General features: G+C 43.7%; 1 protein-coding gene across 3 annotated transcripts in view; it reads left to right on the forward strand.

Annotated features, from left to right (window-relative positions):
• PCID2 (PCI domain containing 2) overlaps positions 1–20,200 on the forward strand; it is a 152,878-nt gene that overhangs the window by 130,947 nt on the left and 1,731 nt on the right. For all 3 annotated transcript variants that reach the window (XM_063953121.1, XM_063953122.1, XM_063953123.1), the window contains 5 exons: positions 9,784–9,859; positions 12,408–12,549; positions 14,032–14,132; positions 17,325–17,398; positions 18,175–18,300. In XM_063953121.1, coding sequence (XP_063809191.1) covers positions 9,784–9,859; positions 12,408–12,549; positions 14,032–14,132; positions 17,325–17,398; positions 18,175–18,300 — 519 coding nt within the window. The remainder of the gene's footprint in view (positions 1–9,783; positions 9,860–12,407; positions 12,550–14,031; positions 14,133–17,324; positions 17,399–18,174; positions 18,301–20,200) is intronic.

The following is a 20,200-nucleotide window of genomic DNA, read 5'->3' on the forward strand; positions in this document are numbered from 1 at the left end:
AGACACAGACACTGAATCTAGTGTCGACGGTGATGAAACAAACGTATTTTCAAGTAGGGCCACACGTTATATGATCACGGCAATGAAGGAGGCTTTGCATATCTCTGATACTGCAAGTACCACAAAAAGGGGTATTATGTGGGGGGTGAAAAAACTACCTGTAGTTTTTCCTGAATCAGAGGAATTAAATGATGTATGTGATGAAGTGTGGGTTAACCCAGATAGAAAAGTGCTAATTTCAAAAAAGTTATTAGCATTATACCCTTTCCCGCCAGAGGTTAGGGCGCGCTGGGAAACACCCCCTAGGGTGGATAAGGCGCTCACACGCTTATCAAAACAAGTGGCGTTACCGTCTCCTGATACGGCCGCCCTCAGGGATCCAGCTGATAGGAGACTGGAAACTACCCTAAAAAGTATATACACACATACTGGTGTTATACTGCGACCAGCCATCGCCTCAGCCTGGATGTGCAGTGCTGGGGTCGTCTGGTTGGATTCCCTGACTGAAAATATTGATACCCTGGATAGGGACAGTATTTTATTGACTATAGAGCAATTAAAGGATGCTTTCCTTTATATGCGAGATGCTCAGAGAGATATTTGCACTCTGGCATCGAGAGTAAATGCGATGTCCATATCTGCCAGAAGGAGTTTATGGACGCGACAGTGGTCAGGTGATGCGGATTCCAAACGACATATGGAAGTATTGCCGTATAAAGGGGAGGAATTATTTGGCGTCGGTCTATCGGATCTGGTGGCCACGGCAACTGCCGGAAAATCCACCTTTTTACCTCAGACCCCCTCCCAACAGAAAAAGACACCGTCTTTTCAGCCGCAGTCCTTTCGGTCCTATAAGAACAAGCGGACAAAAGGACAGTCATATCTGCCTCGGGGCAGAGGAAGGGGTAAGAGAGGGCAGCAAGCAGCCCCTGCCCAGGAACAGAAGCCCTCTCAGGGTTCTGCAAAGCCCTCAGCATGACGCTGGGGCCTTACAAGCGGACTCAGGAGCGGTGGGGGGTCGACTCAAGAATTTCAGCGCACAGTGGGCTTGCTCACAGGTGGACCCCTGGATCCTGCAGGTAGTATCTCAGGGTTACAGGTTGGAATTCGAGAAGTCTCCCCCTCGCAGGTTCCTAAAGTCTGCTTTGCCAACGTCTCCCTCAGACAGGGCGACGGTATTGGAAGCCATTCACAAGCTGTTTTCTCAGCAGGTGATAGTCAAGGTACCCCTCCTACAACAGGGAAAGGGGTATTACTCCACGCTATTTGTGGTACCGAAGCCGGACGGCTCGGTAAGACCTCTTCTAAATCTGAAATCTTTGAACCTGTACATACAAAAATTCAAGTTCAAGATGGAGTCACTCAGAGCAGTGATAGCGAATCTGGAAGAAGGGGACTTTATGGTGTCCCTGGACATAAAGGATGCTTACCTGCATGTCCCAATTTGCCCTTCACATCAAGGGTACCTCAGGTTCGTGGTGCAAAACTGTCATTATCAGTTTCAGACGCTGCCGTTTGGATTGTCCACGGCACCTCGGGTCTTTACCAAGGTAATGGCCGAAATGATGATTCTTCTGCGAAGAAGAGGCGTATTAATTATCCCTTACTTGGACGATCTCCTGATAAGGGCAAGGTCCAGAGAACAGCTGGAGGACGGAGTAGCACTAACCCGACTAGTGCTGCAACAACACGGGTGGATTCTGAATTTTCCAAAATCTCAGTTGACCCCGACGACACGTCTGCTGTTCCTGGGAATGATTCTGGACACGGTTCAGAAAAAGGTGTTTCTTCCGGAGGAGAAAGCCAGGGAGTTATCCGAACTTGTCAGGAACCTCCTAAAACCAGGGAAAGTGTCTGTGCATCAATGCACAAGAGTCCTGGGAAAGATGGTGGCTTCTTACGAAGCGATTCCATTCGGCAGATTCCACGCACGAACTTTTCAGTGGGATCTGCTGGACAAATGGTCCGGATCACATCTGCAGATGCATCAGCGGATAACCTTATCGCCACGGACAAGGGTGTCTCTTCTGTGGTGGTTGCAGAGTGCTCATCTGTTAGAGGGCCGCAGATTCGGCATACAGGACTGGGTCCTGGTGACCACGGATGCCAGTCTGAGAGGCTGGGGAGCGGTCACACAGGGAAGAAACTTCCAGGGAGTATGGTCAAGCCTGGAGATGTCTCTTCACATAAATATACTGGAGCTAAGAGCGATTTACAATGCTCTAAGCCTGGCAAAACCCCTGCTTCAGGGTCAGCCGGTGTTGATCCAGTCGGACAACATCACGGCAGTCGCCCACGTAAACAGACAGGGCGGCACAAGAAGCAGGACAGCAATGGCAGAAGCTGCAAGGATTCTTCGCTGGGCGGAAGATCATGTGATAGCACTGTCAGCAGTATTCATTCCGGGAGTGGACAACTGGGAAGCAGACTTCCTCAGCAGACACGATCTACACCCGGGAGAGTGGGGACTTCATCCAGAAGTCTTCCACATGATTGTGAACCGTTGGGAAAAACCAATGGTGGATATGATGGCGTCCCGCCTCAACAAAAAACTGGACAGGTATTGCGCCAGGTCAAGAGACCCTCAGGCAATAGCTGTGGACGCTCTGGTAACACCGTGGGTGTTCCAGTCAGTGTATGTGTTCCCTCCTCTGCCTCTCATACCAAAAGTACTGAGAATTATACGGCAAAAGGGAGTAAGAACGATACTAGTGGCTCCGGATTGGCCAAGAAGAACTTGGTACCCGGAACTTCAAGAGATGCTCACGGAGGATCCGTGGCCTCTACCTCTAAGACGGGACCTGCTTCAGCAGGGACCGTGTCTATTCCAAGACTTACCGCGGCTGCGTTTGACGGCATGGCGGTTGAACGCCGAATTCTAAGGGAAAAAGGCATTCCGGAAGAGGTCATTCCTACACTGGTAAAAGCCAGGAAGGAGGTGACTGCACAACATTATCACCGCATTTGGAGAAAATATGTTGCGTGGTGTGAGGCCAGGAAGGCCCCCACGGAGGAATTTCAACTGGGTCGATTCCTACATTTCCTGCAAACAGGATTGTCTATGGGCCTCAAATTGGGGTCCATTAAGGTTCAAATTTCGGCCCTGTCGATTTTCTTCCAGAAAGACTTGGCTTCAGTTCCTGAAGTCCAGACTTTTGTAAAAGGAGTACTACATATACAGCCCCCGGTTGTGCCCCCAGTGGCACCGTGGGATCTTAATGTAGTCTTGGATTTTCTCAAATCCCATTGGTTTGAGCCGCTCAAATCGGTGGAGTTGAAGTATCTTACATGGAAAGTAACCATGCTACTGGCCCTGGCTTCAGCCAGGAGAGTATCAGAATTGGCGGCTTTATCATATAAGAGCCCATATCTGATTTTCCATACGGACAGGGCAGAACTGCGGACGCGTCCTCATTTTCTGCCTAAGGTGGTGTCAGCGTTTCACCTGAACCAGCCTATTGTGGTGCCTGCGGCTACTAACGATTTGGAGGATTCCAAGTTGTTGGACGTGGTCCGGGCATTGAAAATATATATTTCAAGAACGGCGGGAGTCAGAAAGTCTGACTCACTGTTTATATTGTATGCACCCAACAAGATGGGTGCTCCTGCTTCTAAGCAGACGATTGCTCGTTGGATTTGTAGCACAATTCAACTTGCACATTCTGTGGCAGGCTTGCCACAACCTAAATCTGTCAAGGCCCATTCCACAAGGAAAGTGGGCTCATCCTGGGCGGCTGCCCGGGGGGTCTCGGCATTACAACTCTGCCGAGCTGCTACTTGGTCAGGGGCAAACACGTTTGCAAAATTCTACAAATTTGATACCCTGGCTGAGGAGGACCTTGAGTTCTCTCATTCGGTGCTGCAGAGTCATCCGCACTCTCCCGCCCGTTTGGGAGCTTTGGTATAATCCCCATGGTCCTGACGGAGTCCCCAGCATCCACTTAGGACGTTAGAAAAAATAAGAATTTACTTACCGATAATTCTATTTCTCGTAGTCCGTAGTGGATGCTGGGCGCCCATCCCAAGTGCGGATTGTCTGCAATACTTGTACATAGTTATTGTTACAAACAAATTCGGGTTGTTATTGTTGTGAGCCGTCTGTTCAGAGGCTCCTACGTTTGTCATACTGTTAACTGGGTTCAGATCACAAGTTATACGGTGTGATTGGTGTGGCTGGTATGAGTCTTACCCGGGATTCAATATCCTTCCTTATTGTGTACGCTCGTCCGGGCACAGTATCCTAACTGAGGCTTGGAGGAGGGTCATAGGGGGAGGAGCCAGTACACACCACCTAATCCTAAAGCTTTATTTTTGTGCCCTGTCTCCTGCGGAGCCGCTATTCCCCATGGTCCTGACGGAGTCCCTAGCATCCACTACGGACTACGAGAAATAGAATTATCGGTAAGTAAATTCTTATTATTATTGAGACTGCTGGTGAAAAATGGTTTGTGTCTCCACAATGCAGGCAAGGGACCAGCGAATAAGGCGTCACAAAAATTGTTAGTCCGTGCGAAGTGTAACAAAAATGCTTACACACACGATTCCTCCCAGTGTGAGGCATGTGCTTTGGAGGTTATGTTAGTTAACTTGTCCCAAGACGCTAATTTTCCCCCCTGGGCAATAGCACTGACAGGAACCATCTCACAATTACATACTGAGGTGGCTGCTTTACGGAAGACTCGTGAGGCGGTTAGGGAGATTCCTCAAAGTGATGTACCTTCTATTGCTACAGAGCCACCTTGGGTGTCAGGATTAGCCAGGTCGGTAGAGGGTCTCACAAAATGCTTGGACTCGTCCAGTAAATAGCCGCAGACAGTGTTCAAGGCTAAGAAATGTCCAGTGCCCTTAATTCTTCAGTCCGATGAATCTGGAGAAGAACTTCTCTCTCAGGACGAAAGTGAGGAGGACGATTGCGAGTTGGGCAAAATTACAGACGCAGATGACGAAGTTCTACCAGAACCTTCTCATGGGGTTGAGCCTATTATTTTAGCTATAAGACAAGTTTTGAACATTTCCGAGACTACAACACCGAAGTCGCCAGATACTGCGTTATTTGGTAGAAAACACCGTTCTTCAGTCACGTATCCTTTTTCAAAGAAGCTGGATGATCAGTTGACAGAGGCTTGGAAAAACCCGGACAAGCAATTTCAGATGCCCAAAAGATTCCTTAGTATTATCTGTTTCCATCGGCTATAACAGATAAATGGCAAAAGTCACCTAGAGTGGACTCCTCTCTTTCCAGGTTGTCAAAGAAAACGGCATTACATGTTCCGGGAGCAACTTCTTTGAAAGACCCTTCTGACAGGAAGTTGGACACCATGTTGAAGTCCATCTATTCGGCCGCTGGGGTTGCACTTAGACCAACCTTGGTGAGTTCCTGGGTGAACAAGGCAGTGGAGTATTGGGCCACTAAGTTAATTAAAGATTTACAAGAGGGGGTTCCGTTAGAAGACGTAGTTATCCTAGCGGAACACATTAAAGAATCAGCAATATATACTTAGGAGAAGCGGCTAGAGATATCGGACAAATTAACTCTAGGATCTCAGCAGCAACTATTGCAACCAGAAGAGCCCATTGGCTGAGGACATGGCAAGTATACACAGAGTCAAAAAGAGCAGCAGAGGCACTTCCATTTACAGGTAACATTCTTTTTGGAAAAGAATTAGACACGTTAATTCTACAAACTACGGGTGGTAAATCTACCTTCTTCCACCACCGTCTAAACGCTCTTATACTGGAACCTCCTTTTGTTCCTTACGTTCCACTCAACCTTTTAGAGGACGCGGAAGAGCTACACCCTTGCGAGGTAGAGGTCGCGGCAAGCAACCAGTCGCTGCTCATCGTCAAGACCCAAAGCCTACAGAAAAGACTGTGACATGACGGTCTCCCTTCCCACCGGGGCCCAGGTATGCGGCCTCAAAATTTTCAGGATGCCTGGTACAAAATAATGCGTGGATTCACAACGTCATCTCCCAAGGGTACAACTTAGATTTTGAAGTTTTACCACCAAAGAAAAGTCTTCCCATCCTTCTGGACAAATGTTTAGCCCTCCAAGGTGCAATATGGACCTTAGTAGAATCAGCTGTGCTAATGCCGGTACTGCTGAGTCAACGAAAAAAGGCTTACTATTCCAATCTTTTCGTAGTTCCAAAACCAGATGGTACGATAAAACCAATCCTGAAATCATTAAATCAGTTTCTGCCTAAGAACCGGTTCAAGATGGAGTCGCTCAACTCCGTGATTTCGAGCCTGGAACCCAAGGAATTCATGCTCTCTCTAGACATCAAGGATGTATATCTCCACATTCCGATTTGGGAACCTCACCAAGCGTTTCTCAGGTTCGCGATTCAACAGGATCATTTTCAGTTCAGAGCCTTACCATTTGGACTGTCCACAAAACCCAGAGTGTTTACCAAGGTCATGTTGGTGATGATTGCTCACCTCAGATCATTGAGAATCACAATAATACCATACCTAGACGACCTCCTCCTCAAGGCTCCATCCGATCTAATTCTCCAGGAGCATATGCTATTAACATATAATGTGTTGGTAGACCATGGATGGATAATCAAATTTCGGAAATCCAACCTTCACCTGTCACAGCGTCTCCAGTTTCTCGGTGTGATCCTGGAAACCAATGTACAGAGAGTTTTTCTGCCACAAGATAAAGCTCTGAGTATCTGGTCCGGGCTGTTCTCAAGCCACAACGGGTATCAGTCCATTTATGCATTTGTCTGCTTGGGAAGATGGTAGCTGCTTTCGAAACTCTTGAGTTCAGACTTTTTCATTCACGTCCTTTCCAGCTGGACCTGTTGCATCAATGGTCGGGGTCGCATCTACACGTTCAACAGTTAGTTCGTAAACTCCGGAGACACGAATTTAGCTTCTTTGGTGGCTCCAGCTGCACAATCTCACTGTGGACAGGCGGTTCAGTGTGTGGGACTGGACGCTCCTCAGGACGGATGCCAGCCTCAAGGGATGGGGCGCGGTTGTGTTGGACTCCCATCTTTAGGGCCACTGGTCTCCACAAGAATCGCTGTTGCCAATAAATATGTTAGAAATAAGAGCGCTGGTACAAGCCGCACACATTCTTCGATCCAAGGCGGTAAAAGTTCAACCGGACAATGCGTCTGCTGTAGCGTATGTAAACAAACAAGGCGGAACACAGTCGCCAGGCAATGCGAGAGGTGTCGCGTATTCTTCAATGGGCAGAACACAATGTGGTAATTCTCTCGGCGGTATTCATTCCAGGAGTGGACAATTGGGAAGCAGACTACCTCAGCCATCAGGATCTACATGTGGGAGAATGGGCACTTCACCCGGAGGTGTTCAACAATCTGATACAATGCTGTGGGGGTGTCCAGATGTGGATCTCATGGTATCCCGTCTCAATCATCAGCTTCCAAGATACAGCTCCAGATCCCAGAATCCTCAAGCGGAAGCTGTGGACGCTCTGGCCGTGCCTTGGCCGTACAACCTAGTTTACGTGTTTCCTCCGTTCCCTCTATTGTCTCAAATTCTCAAGAGAATCAAACGGGAGTCAATCGCGTTGATCCTGGTCGCACCAGATTGGCCTCAGAGGGCTTGGTATTCAGACCTGCGCTTTCTTCTAGCGGACAATCCTTGATCTCTTCCTCTGCGTCCGGATCTACTCCAACAAGGGCCTTTCGTGCATCCAGATTAACCACTGCTATGTTTAACAGGATGGCTATTGAGGCAGACATCCTGAAAAGAAAAGGAATTCCGGAATGTGGGATCCCCACAATATTGCGGCATGAAAACCGGTTATAGCAGCCCATTACCATCGCATATGGCGATCCTATATAGCTTGGTGTGATCAAAGAGGATTTCCATCAGATTCTTTTTGTCTCTCGCAGTTCTTAGTGTTTCTTCAAACAGGATTGAATTCTGGACTTCGTCTAGGATCCCTGAAGTTCAGGTATCTGCTTTATCAGTTTTTTTTTCTGAAACGCCTAGCATTCCTGGCAGATGTGCAAACCTTTCTACAAGGTGTACTACGGGTACAACCTCCGTTTGTTCCACCTACAGCTCCTTGGGATTTAAATCTGGTGCTGTAATTTCTACAGTCAACCTGTTTTGAACCTTTGGAAGAAACTGACCTTGAGATATCTTATGCTTTTCTACTGGCCATAATTTCAGCCCAGGGGGTTTCTGAATTAAGTGCCTTGTTGCAGACCTCCCTTTTTGAATTTTCATCCTGATCGTGCGGAGTTGAGAACAAATGCTTCTTTCCTTCCCAAGGTCGTGTCGGCTTTTCACATCAATCAGCCTATTGTGGTTCCATCTTTGCAGGACGACTCTGGGACACCTTCTTCTCTGGATGTAGTGAGAACCTTGAAGATTTACGTAGCGCGGACTGCGCTTTTCAGGAAGTCTGATGCTTTATTCGTGCTTTGTGATGTCTGTCGACGCGGGTGGCCAGCTACTAAGCAGACCCTGGCCCGCTGGATTAAGTTGACTATTTGTCAGGCCTATCTCCACCAGTCTAGACGACCGCCAGTATCCATTGCTGCCCACTCTACGCGTTCAGTTGGCTCTTTGTGGGCCGCTAGTAAGGGGGCTACCACATCTCAACTCTGTCGTGCAGCCACTTGGTCCAGTATTCATACATTTACTAAATTCTACAAGTTTGATACTTTTGCGGCTTCATCTTCACGGTTTGGCCATCTTATTTTGCTAGGTCCTCAGCGATTTCCCGCCCAGAGGGGAAACTTTGGGACGTCCCCACAGTCTTGAAGTTATGCCAGTGTCCCCTAGTGGCTGACAGAAAAAGGAGGATTTTGGTACTTACCGATAAATCCCTCTTTCGGGAGCCATAGGGGACACTGGCCGCCCGCCCGTCGCTGTTCTCTTGCCTTCCTTGTTCTGTTGTGTTTAATTGTTATATGCTCTCTTCCCTTGTGTAGTTTCTGTTCTCTTGTTCCCGTCTCCTCTCGGCTAATTCATAACTGAGGGATGATGGGGGATAGAGGGGGAGGAGCCTGTTTCACTTCTTAGATTATTTAAAGTACCAGCTCCCTGTAAGCCACCATCATCACCCCACAGTCTTGAAGTTGTGCCAGTGTCCCCTATGGCTTCTGAAAAAGGGATTTATCGGTAAGTACCAATATCCTCCTTTTTTCATTTGTCATTCTAAGATATTCAATTAAAGAACCACTGCATCACCATGTCTTGAACCCCCCCTGTTTGAGAGTAATATACCCTTATCTGATCCAAAGTCCCATCATGCTCCAGGGTTCATGGACCCCTGTGTTTTGGTTTTGACAAAATCACCCTCAAGTGTTTTGATTCTGTTAAAAATCTTCAAAAAATTTATTTCAAATTTAAAAATTACATTAACATTTAAATCATTGATAAAAATCACAGCAAAAATCATGTACTTTTTGTATTCCAAAACCTGAAATTCGTATTTAAAATCTGAATTCCAAACCCGCAAGAATATCCAAACTGGGACTGGGTTATGGTTTGGATCCGCAAAATTTGGGTGAATTCGGATTTTTGGAGAACCATAGAGCACAGCTGTAGTTTTACGTATAGGTGCCTACAGAAGGTGGAGACAGCTAATTAAGTGCCACCATTCTGCAATATACAGTGAGCAATATGAAACAAATCCATAAACAATTTCCTTTTTTTTTCTTTGTAATACTTTACATCCCTTTGTTATCAAATTGTACAAATGTAGAAATAAATTGCACAAAAATGTTCTGTTACTTATTTAAATGTTCATTGGATACTTTATAACATTTTGTTTTTTAATAACAGCCGTGCTGCCTTCGATGACTCTAAAAAATGGGGAATGCTGTTTCTCGTCAATCAGCTTTTTAAGATTTACTTTAAGGTATGCTTTCAGATCATTTTTACACTTAGAAATTCTGGTATACTTTTTGATCTTTGACATTTTATTGTCCTTTTTCATTACAGCATATTTTGAATGCATTATATTAAAATAATAAAAGATTATTTCTAGTTTTCACTATATTGTGTATACATCTTTTTTTATGTCATCTACAGTCCGGTCCATAAATATTGGGACATCGACACAATTTTCAATTTTGGGCTCTATACACCACCACAACGGATTTGAAATGAAACAAACAAGATGTGCTTTAACTGCAGACTTTCCGCTTTAATTTGAGAATATTTACATCCATATCAGGTGAACGGTGTAGGAATTACAACGGTTTCTATATGTGCCTCACACTTTTTAAGGGACCAAAAGTAATGGGACAAACTAAACAATCCTAAATCAAACTTTCATTTTTTAATAGTTTGTTGCAAATCCTTTGCAATCAATTACAGCCTGAAGTCTGGAACGCATAGACATCACCAGACGCTGGGTTTCATCCCTGGTCATGCTCTACCACACAGGTTCTCAAACTCGGTCCTCAGGACCCCACACGGTGCATGTTTTGCAGGTCTCCTCACAGAATCACGAGTGAAATAATTAGCTCCACATGTGGACCTTTTAAAATGTGTCAGTGAGTAATTAATACACCTGTGCTCCTGCTGGGTTACCTGCAAAACATGCACTGTGTGGGGTCCTGAGGACCGAGTTTGAGAACCTATGCTCTACCAGGCCTCTACTGCAAATGTCTTCAGTTCCTGCTTGTTTTGGGGGCATTTTCCCTTCAGTTTTGTCTTCATCAAGTGAAATGCATGCTCAATCGGATTCAGGGCAGGTGATTGACTTGGCCATTGCATAACATTCCACTTATTTGCCTTAAAAAGCTCTTTGGTTGCTTTCACAGTATGCTTCGGGTCATTGTCCATCTGCATTGTGAAGCGCCGTCCATTGAGTTCTGAAGCATTTGACTGAATATGAGCAGATAATATTGCCCGAAACACTTCAGAATTCATCCTGCTGCTTTTGTGAGCAGTCACATTATCAATAAATACAAGGGAACCAGTTCTATTGGGTGGTATTCATGTGACCGACGGTCGGGAGACCGACCCCCACTATCCCGATGGTCGGCATGCCAACCAACAGGGACTATTTCCACTCGTGGGTGTCCACGACACCCATAGAGTGGGAATAGAACCCGTGGCGACCGTAGGTCGCCACCGAGCCCTCAGCATGGCGAGCGCAGCGTGGCGAGCGCAGCGTGGCGAGCGCAGCGAGCCCGCAAGGGGCTTGCTGCACTTGCCCCTCCCCACCGGGATCCCGGCGTCGGTACGCTGCCGGGATCCCGGCGTCGGTAAGCTGACCGGCGGTCAGGAGACCGCCGATCAGCCATACTACACCCGTTCTATTGGCAGCCCTACATGCCCACACCATGACACTACTACCACCGCCATGCTTCACTGATGAGGTGGCATGTTTTGGTTCATGAGCAGTTCCTTTCCTTCTCCATACTCTTCTCTTCCCATCACTCTGGTACAAGTTGATCTTTGTCTCATCTGTCAATAGGATGTTGTTCCAGAACTGTAAAGGCTTTTTTAGATGTTGTTTGGCAAACTCTAATCTGGACTTCCTGTTTTTGCGGCTCACCAATGGTTTACATCTTGTGGTGAACCCTCTATATTCACTCTTGTGAAGTCTTCTCTTGATTGTTGACTTTGACACATATACACCTACCTCCTGGAGAGCGTTCTTGATCTGGGCAACTGTTGTGAAGGGGTTTTTCTTCACCAGGGAAATAATTTTTCTGTCATCTACCACAGTTGTTTTCCGTGGTCTTCCGGGTCTTTTGGTGTTGCTGAGCTCTCCGGTGCGTTCTTACTTTTTAAGAATGTTCCAAACAATTGATTTGGCCACACCTAATGTTTTTGCTATCTCTCTGATGGGTTTGTTTTGATTTTTCAGCCTAATGATGGCTTACTTCACTGATAGTGGCAGCTCTTTGGATCTCATATTGAGAGTTGACAGCAACAGATTCCAAATGCAAATGTCACACCTGGAATCTACTACAGACCTTTTACCTGCTTAATTGATGATGAAATAATGAGGGAATAGCCCACTCCTGTCCATGAAATAGCTTTTGAGTCGATTGTCCCATTACTTTTGGTCCCTTAAAAAGTGGGAGGCACATATAGAAACTATTGTAATTCCCACACCGTTCCCCTGATTTGGATGTAAATACCCTCAAATTAAAGAGGAAAGTCTGCAGTATAAGCACATCTTGTTTGTTTCATTTCAAATCCATTGTGGTGGTGTATAGAGCCCAAAATATGATAATTGTGTCAATGTCCTAATATTTATGGACCTGACTGTATATATATGATACTGTATTAAGGATTGTACAATATACCTGTTCTATTTTTCTGTTTACACTAGTTTTAACTTCTTCCTCATTCAGTGTTCTAGCCTTACTTTTGTTAAGTAAAATACCTCCTTTTCTTTACAGTAAACTTTATAAACATTTTATTATCCTGCTTCTCACTTACAGATCAGCAAACTTCACTTATGCAAACCTTTAATCCGAGCTATCGACAGCTCCAATTTTAAAGATGACTACGCAATGTCACAAAGGGTCACTTACAAATACTACGTTGGTCGCAAAGCCATGTTTGACAGTGATTTCAAGAAAGGTATATAATATAGAAATAATTCAGTGAAGTGTGTTGTATTAAGATGTCTGCATTTATTTTACTCAACTGTGACCTTTGGTGTATATTGGTGGGGGCTGGGGTCCTATACGTAGCTGCACCATCTCCATCTGAAGCCAAGAAGAGTCCACAAATGCAGCTGAATGCAATTCAGTTGAATTAAAAACATGTAGTCAAACACACATAACACATTGTAAATGATGTGCATGCATAATTTTGTCTTGTCATGGCAAACCTTACCATTATTACTGGCTGGTGCAGTTGGTTTATTCTGCCACCACATGCGACTCTTCTGTATTATTTCTGGCACAATCACCTCACTACCCCAGAACAAGAAGGTGTTATACCGCTTTCACACAGCATTAAGCGGGTCGCACCCGCGACTTGCGCTATCCAATAATAGGCTGTTTTTATTGGGCGAAAAAGGACCTGTGATCATGCAGTAACACGTGGGATCCTTGATAAGCTACCAATCCCATGTGTTATCTGACGGTTGTTTATCGCATATTGTTTCGGGTGCCTGAAGCATAATCCCTGATAGGTGCTGCATATCAGGTCTAATTGGATAGCCCCGGCCGAATACAATCGCTGCGGAAAATTACTGCATCTAATTGGATACCGGCCTTACAAGGAAAAGCATTATACTGACACCAATAAGAACACATGAGGAGAAATGTATGGGTGTAGTATGGTATGCTGGCGGCCGGGCTCCCGGCGGCCAGCATACAGGCGCCAGAATCCCGACCACTGGCATACCGACAGCTGGGCGAGCACAAATGAGCCCTTTGCGGGCTCACTGCGCTCGCCACGCTATCTATTCTCCCTCCAGGGGGGTCTTGGACCCCCAAGAGGGAGAAAAGGTGTCTGTATGCTGGGTGTCGGGATTCCGGCGCTGGTATACTGTGCGCCGGGATCCCAACATCCGGCAAGCTAAATACCACCCGCAACGTACATATGGCTGTACAAATAGGAGATGTAAGCATTGGTCAAACATTGAAATATACTGGACTAAAATAGGAATAATCGTGTCAATATCCAAAGATATCACATAAAAAGGTACACAGAATAGCAACGAACCAGTACTATGGGTGGGGGCCACAAATATCAGGCAGATGAACTGATGCAGACACAGGGTATGCCCCGTGGGATTTTTTTGCAAACACCAAAGCCATTTAGTCCAAACGCTGTCAAGCTTGGATTCAGCATTTGTAGCTAAAAAAATATATTTCTCATGCGCAACAGAAGTGTTCACTAGGCATGGGCAGCAACGGAAATCCAGGCCTGTAAAGGCAATACAGACTTTGGCAAACACGCATGTATTGAGGTAGTACCCCTAGTTTTAGATTTATTTATTTTTATGAATATTTTTTTTTTCACCAGAAAGCAATGGATTTTTATATAAAATTTAGATCTCTTTAAAAACACTGTTCATTTAAATATACCCATTTATTTTTGTTTTCCCAGCTGAGGAATACCTATCATTTGCTTTTAAGAACTGTCCCAATTCCTGTCAGAAAAATAAAAGAATGATTCTCATATACCTGCTGCCAGTGAAGATGCTGTTGGTGAGTGGACCAGCATTTACAGTAATGCATATTTAACTGTCTACAATAAATACCTGTATAATTTGAGGATTTTTTTATTTGTTTAATTTATAATATAAACTCTTCAAATTGTATCTATGTATTGATCATAAATCCAGCACTCATTTCAAATGGAACATACAGATGTAGACATACTCATCGTTGCTGCAATGCGCATGCTACATGGTGCGCCAGACTGTAACTATTTGCAGCTGACAATCACTCCATTAATTCCATTATGTGTGTGTATGTATATAATGTGTGCCTGTTATATGAACATGTATATATTGCACATATTGTCTCATAACTTCTTTGTCATGGCATAGAAATGGTAGCATCATAAAATACACATGCTATGTATGCAAAATTATGCTTCATGTATGGAGTTTGGGCTTTATACCATTTTACCCTCTGAACCAGATGTCAAAATACTTAAGTGCAAAATCGCATAAGCCAGAGGTCCCCAGACTCTGCCCTCAAAGCACTCTAACGGTCCAGGTTTTAAGGATACCCATGCTTGTGCGCAGGTGATTTAATTAGTACCTCAGTCAGTTTGATTTAATCATCTGTGCTCAGCCATGGATATCCTTAAAACCTGCACTGTTAGGGTGCCTTGATGACTGAGTTTGGGAACCACTGGTATAAGCAATAGAACTGTTTGGAGTCCTAGGATTTGCTCCCCTTTAACATACCACCGTCACTTACTATCTCTTGTATAAAACAAATGTGCTAAAATGCACCTATCAGTATGAGCGGCACAGTCACATTCCACCAATCACAAATGATACAGCTTTTACAGAGTATATATGCTTTTGTGTGCCGGTATGCAGCTGTTCGCAAATTCGCTCATTTGCCTTTGCTGTAGCTTATGTTAGAACTCCCCTCCTCTGTTTCACCCTTCCAGGCACATTGTCCGACACATGCCTGCACTGCACTTAAGCTTGTAGATCATTTTCTTGCCATGCACAGAGTAAAAATGTTCACATAACCTTTTCAGGCGCTAGTATATCAAACACATTTTTTTATAAATATAAAGTTTTGTATTTAATAATCTTATCCTACAATACGTTAAGCAGCAATTAAGTCCAGCTGTGTCTGTGTACACACAGCTATATTAAGTACGGTTCATAATGCCTATACCAAAAAACAATACGATTTACTAGTGACTTTATGCGCTAATAGAAATTCAGGTGTATAAATTACTGAACACACTCTGCATCAGTAAATTTCTATATCTTTATATCATGTAAAAAATATATTTCATATAATAGACATTGCTAACTTATTTTATTACAAATTACATGTATGTATAATTTCGGACTCCAATTATGTTATAAAGTTTTAATCCTCATGTTGGGACATTATAAATGAGGATTCTCTGTACATTTATTACTGTGTCTGTAGTAGACACAACAATAGTCACGTGACCAACAATTTTTATGTATAGCATTGGATGCCGTTCATTAATTCATTTTAAATGTTATGAATTGTTTGTGTATATATGAAATATATTTTTACATGATATAAAGATATAGAAATTTACTGAAGCAGTGTTTGTTCCTTAATTTATACACCTGAATTTCTATTAGCGCATAAAGTCACTAGTAAATCGTACAGAGTAAAAATGTCCCAATGATGTGTTATGACATGCTGGGATGAATACAAACATTGTACAAGGTTTCATAATGAGGCCATTGGTGCTTCTGTTCTTATATAATAAACCCGTTAGCCCCTCCAACAGAAGACGTGTGTTACTTTCTCCCCTTGCCCCCAGGCCAAAAGAGGGATATGATCAGTGATGTTCTAAATATGTGTGGTTCTCTATGATTGATTGTAAGTGTATATTTACAGTATTTGTTGTCTAAATCAATAGTTATATAAGATGTGCTGAAAATGCTTCTTGCAACGTGATGCAAATAGGGCGCACCAGGAGATTGCTGATTCATTTGATATGTAACACTTGTACTGTATATCTGTGTGTGACTGAGTCTGTATATGTATATGTAGCACAATAAAACTTTGTATGGAAAAAAGCAGCTGCTGCTGCATCGTAGCACTTCGTATGCAGAGTCATAGACGCAGTCGCACTCAGATATACAAGTATCAAATGAATCTGCAAAGTCCTGGCAGGGCCGTTTTAACAGCAGTGTAGGCCCCTGGGCAAAGCAATGTACTGGGGGCCCCTACCCATCCTCCAGCGGTAGGCAACTTTGATGTCCCACGGCTGGTAGGTGGTGGTCTATCTTCCGCTCAGCATGTAGGGCCTGGAGCAGTAATTTCTGCTAATTACTCCTTTACTGTACAGACCGTGAGAGATGGGGCGGGAGGGAGAACACTAAACTGTAGAAGGGGGCATTGGGCTGAGTGAAGGGGCTGCAGTACATGACTTCCAGGGTGGTAGGGGGTGTTTAATACGCAGGGGAGGGGTGGATAGTGGAGTGGGCTTAATATTCATAATTTTCCGGTGGGAGGTCAGCTTGCTTGCCTGACTGTAGATATCTCCAGTTCCTGGAAATAGATTTCTTAGCTATCAATTGGATACAAAACTACAGAGTTCTACCTTTCAAGTGATACTGGGGAATTGAGATCAGAGTTTGGGAGCCAGAGCAATCCACTGACAAATATATAAAACTGCATACCCGGCATGTGTAAGCTGGAGCAGGGCTGATATCTCTGGTTCTGGGCATAGTAGAGACAAGCTGTCCACCAAAAGGGGAGAGTTCCAGCTTTTTGAGTGCACGCTTAGAAAAACTCTACTTTAGACAGAAACCGAGATATCTGGCTGGGAAGAGCAATTAACAGGCTCAGATTGGGACCACCGCTTTGAAGTCTTATATATCTGGTTTGCCAGGGCCGATTTTAAAAAATCTGGTACCCCTGGAAAAAGGGGACCCTCAGCTATCAGCCTAGGGCTCTTATACTCCTGGGGCCATTGGGCAAGTGCTCATTGAGCCCATACAAAAAGACGGTCCTGAGTCCTGGTCACAACGCATTGCCTCTAAGACGCATTTTCAGCAAAAAATTGCCCAACACTAGCAGTGTCTCATGGGACCTGGTGTGCTGAGAGGGGCTGTTTGGCACAGCTGCAGCAAAGATGTATGAGGACACATCTGTAGTAGAGTCTTTGTTCTCCATGATCTCATGTAACTTAGATTTTTTTCTGTCTCTCCTTAGGGTCACATGCCAACCATTCAGCTGTTGAAACAATACGACTTGATGCAATTTGCAGAAGTTACAAAGGCTGTCAGGTACTTTGCATTACAGATTGTTGTGGTATAGGAGTCACTGACCCAATCCAATTGCATAAATATCAGTTCTTGCCTTTATAAATAAAATGTACTAAGCACAAAATGCGAAATTATTTATTTGCAAATTACAGCGCAGGGGATAGTTGTTGTGTTAAATTATTTAGTGTGACAGATCTTGTCACACCATAATATAAACAATTAATGGTCATGTTGTAAATTAGTAACAGAAAAGTGTAGCATACAGGAGCTGATTGTCAGACAGTTTTGGTCTCGGTTAGGAATCTATACTGTGTGTGTTTGGAAGGTCATAATAATGGATCATGGCACCACTATTGTCCCTAACACGAAATAAGGTTACTTATATCAGTATCACATCCTAAAATTATTTTATTATATGTGTTCTTAGCACTGTACATTATAGTATTTTGCATAAACACATAGGCAACCAAAAAGGGGTATGGGTCATTAGGTCAACCACACTTAGGTCGACATGAGTTTTTTTTACTCTTTTTAGTGTTGTTTTCTTCGTACAGTGACTGGTAACCCCAATTAGTGCACCGGGTCCCCTCGCGTCGGGCAGATTACCGTTCCTAATTGTAGTCCACGTGGATCGTAAAGTATGAAAAAGTTCCAAAACTGAAAAAAAAAATTGAAAAACTCATGTCGACCTAATAACTGTATCCCCAAAAAAGGTTGTATTGCTGTAACTGATTGTCCCAGCAAGTGATTGCTGCACGAGAAAGACATCAGGTAACCAGCCATATGTGTGTTCCCAGTGACGGTAATCTGCTGCTGCTTTCTGAGGCTTTAGCCAAACACGAGTCCTTCTTCATCCGCTGTGGCATCTTCTTGATTCTGGAGAAGCTGAGAATAATCACTTGCAGGAACCTTTTTAAGAAAGTGTAAGTATATTCTGTTTTACTTTGTGCATGTCTTGTTGTTTGCTTTCATAGTCCTTTAGCCTTCTCGTGGTGTACAGGGTGGCCATAATTAAACTTCCCCTAGTCAGAGAAGTCTGTAACTTTATCTAACAATCAGAATTTCACTACTTTTGGAAGGAGACAAACTAGGACATGGGAGGCAGGATCTGGGGAATTTTTTTTTAGTGCAAACAGTCAACGATAGGGGGAATATGGCGCTGTACAATGTGAAAACATCTATCCCTGCTCATCAGGACACTGCTCCCTAAGTGCCATGAAGTCAGGAACCAGGCTGATAAGGCCTCAGTGGTTGCTTATAGGAACTCCCAAGTCATGACAGAAGCATCCTGCAGTGGGTGGATTGATTTCTTCAACTATGTCAGCAACCTACATTCCTGAGGAGGACAGCTGGAAGGCAGACTTCCTGGACTGGTCCCTTGATCCTGAACTTTTTAGGGCCTTGTGCAGAGTTGGAGGTCCCAGATATAGATCTAGCATCTTTGCACCTAAAGCAGAAATCACCCTATTGAATCCTGGTCCTAGAACCAGTATCATATCGAATCAACCCGCTGGTAATTGTGTGGCTATTACAGTTCAATCACCTATTCACTTGACTCTGCTGGTTCCTACATTACTTCATCAGTCGTAAGTACCCCCTTAGAACTACAGGAAAAATAGATGCTTATATATACTCACTATGCAGAAGAAACAATAGGATAAACCAACTTTTCTAAAAGTTTCTCGGAATGGGCGGATAAATCTAATGTTAAGTAATTGACTGAATCATGTTATCAAAATGAATAATTTTCCATGTTCCATATATCTAAAACATAAGTTCTCAAACTTAGTACTCAGACCACAAGTCCTATCATAAGTATGTATAGTTAAATATATTGTATGCTATATGTCATCCACAGTCAGTCCATGTAATTTAACTGTCAAATCTATCTCAGCCGAGTTGAATGATTTCAGGTGGAGATCTTCGGTTAATGATCGATCAGTGAGTGAATAAACACAAGACAGCGTGTTCTGTGTATCAGATATTCACTGGTTTAATGTCGGTTCGGACACACCTTTTATTCCAAATTCAAACAGCGCATTAAATATGAAATCATGCTTACGTGCGTGTCGTCTTGTGCGCATGTACCAGTTAATTTAATAAGCAATTACTGGAATTTTTCCTTATCTATTGTTTATATCTTTACTTAGGTCATATGATTTTAAGCCAAATGTTGGGCGCATCCTTAAATATTTCATTTATGCGTCAACCATTTTAATTGCCAGGTGATGGCCTTATCTTTGTTTTTCAAAATTCCTTCATTGGGAGTCTAACATAAACATCTACTTATTTTGCAAGAGAAATATTCTTTGAGTTGAAAAACACATTTTACCTTAAACTGAAGTTATGAATAAATACTCCATTTTGTATCAAAATGGAGTCTTGCTCACTAGATCAGATCTGACAGAACTAATTTTTGTATTTGCTGTACTTTTTCTCGTTGCAGTGTACAATGTTTATATTGACTGTTATTTATAGCAATGCTTGTGCTTCCACAAAAAGAAAAAAAAAGAAAACTGAAACCTCAGGACCCCAAACAGTTCATGTTTTCCAGGTCACCTAACAACTGCACAGGTGCATTCATTACTAACATTTCAAAAGAGCCACAGGTGAAGCTAATTATTTTACTTCTGATTCTGTGAGGAGATCTGGAAAACATGAACTTCTTGGGGTCCTGAGGACAGAGTTTGAGAACCTGATCTAAAACAGGCATTCCCAACCTCGGCCCTCTAGGCACACTAATAGTCAATGTTGTAATGATATCCATGCTTGAGCACAGGTGATTTAATTAGTACCTCTGTTATTTTGATTTAACCTCTGTGC

The sequence above is a fragment of the Pseudophryne corroboree genome, chromosome 2 (genome assembly GCF_028390025.1).
Source record: "Pseudophryne corroboree isolate aPseCor3 chromosome 2, aPseCor3.hap2, whole genome shotgun sequence".
Classification (NCBI taxonomy): domain Eukaryota; kingdom Metazoa; phylum Chordata; class Amphibia; order Anura; family Myobatrachidae; genus Pseudophryne; species Pseudophryne corroboree.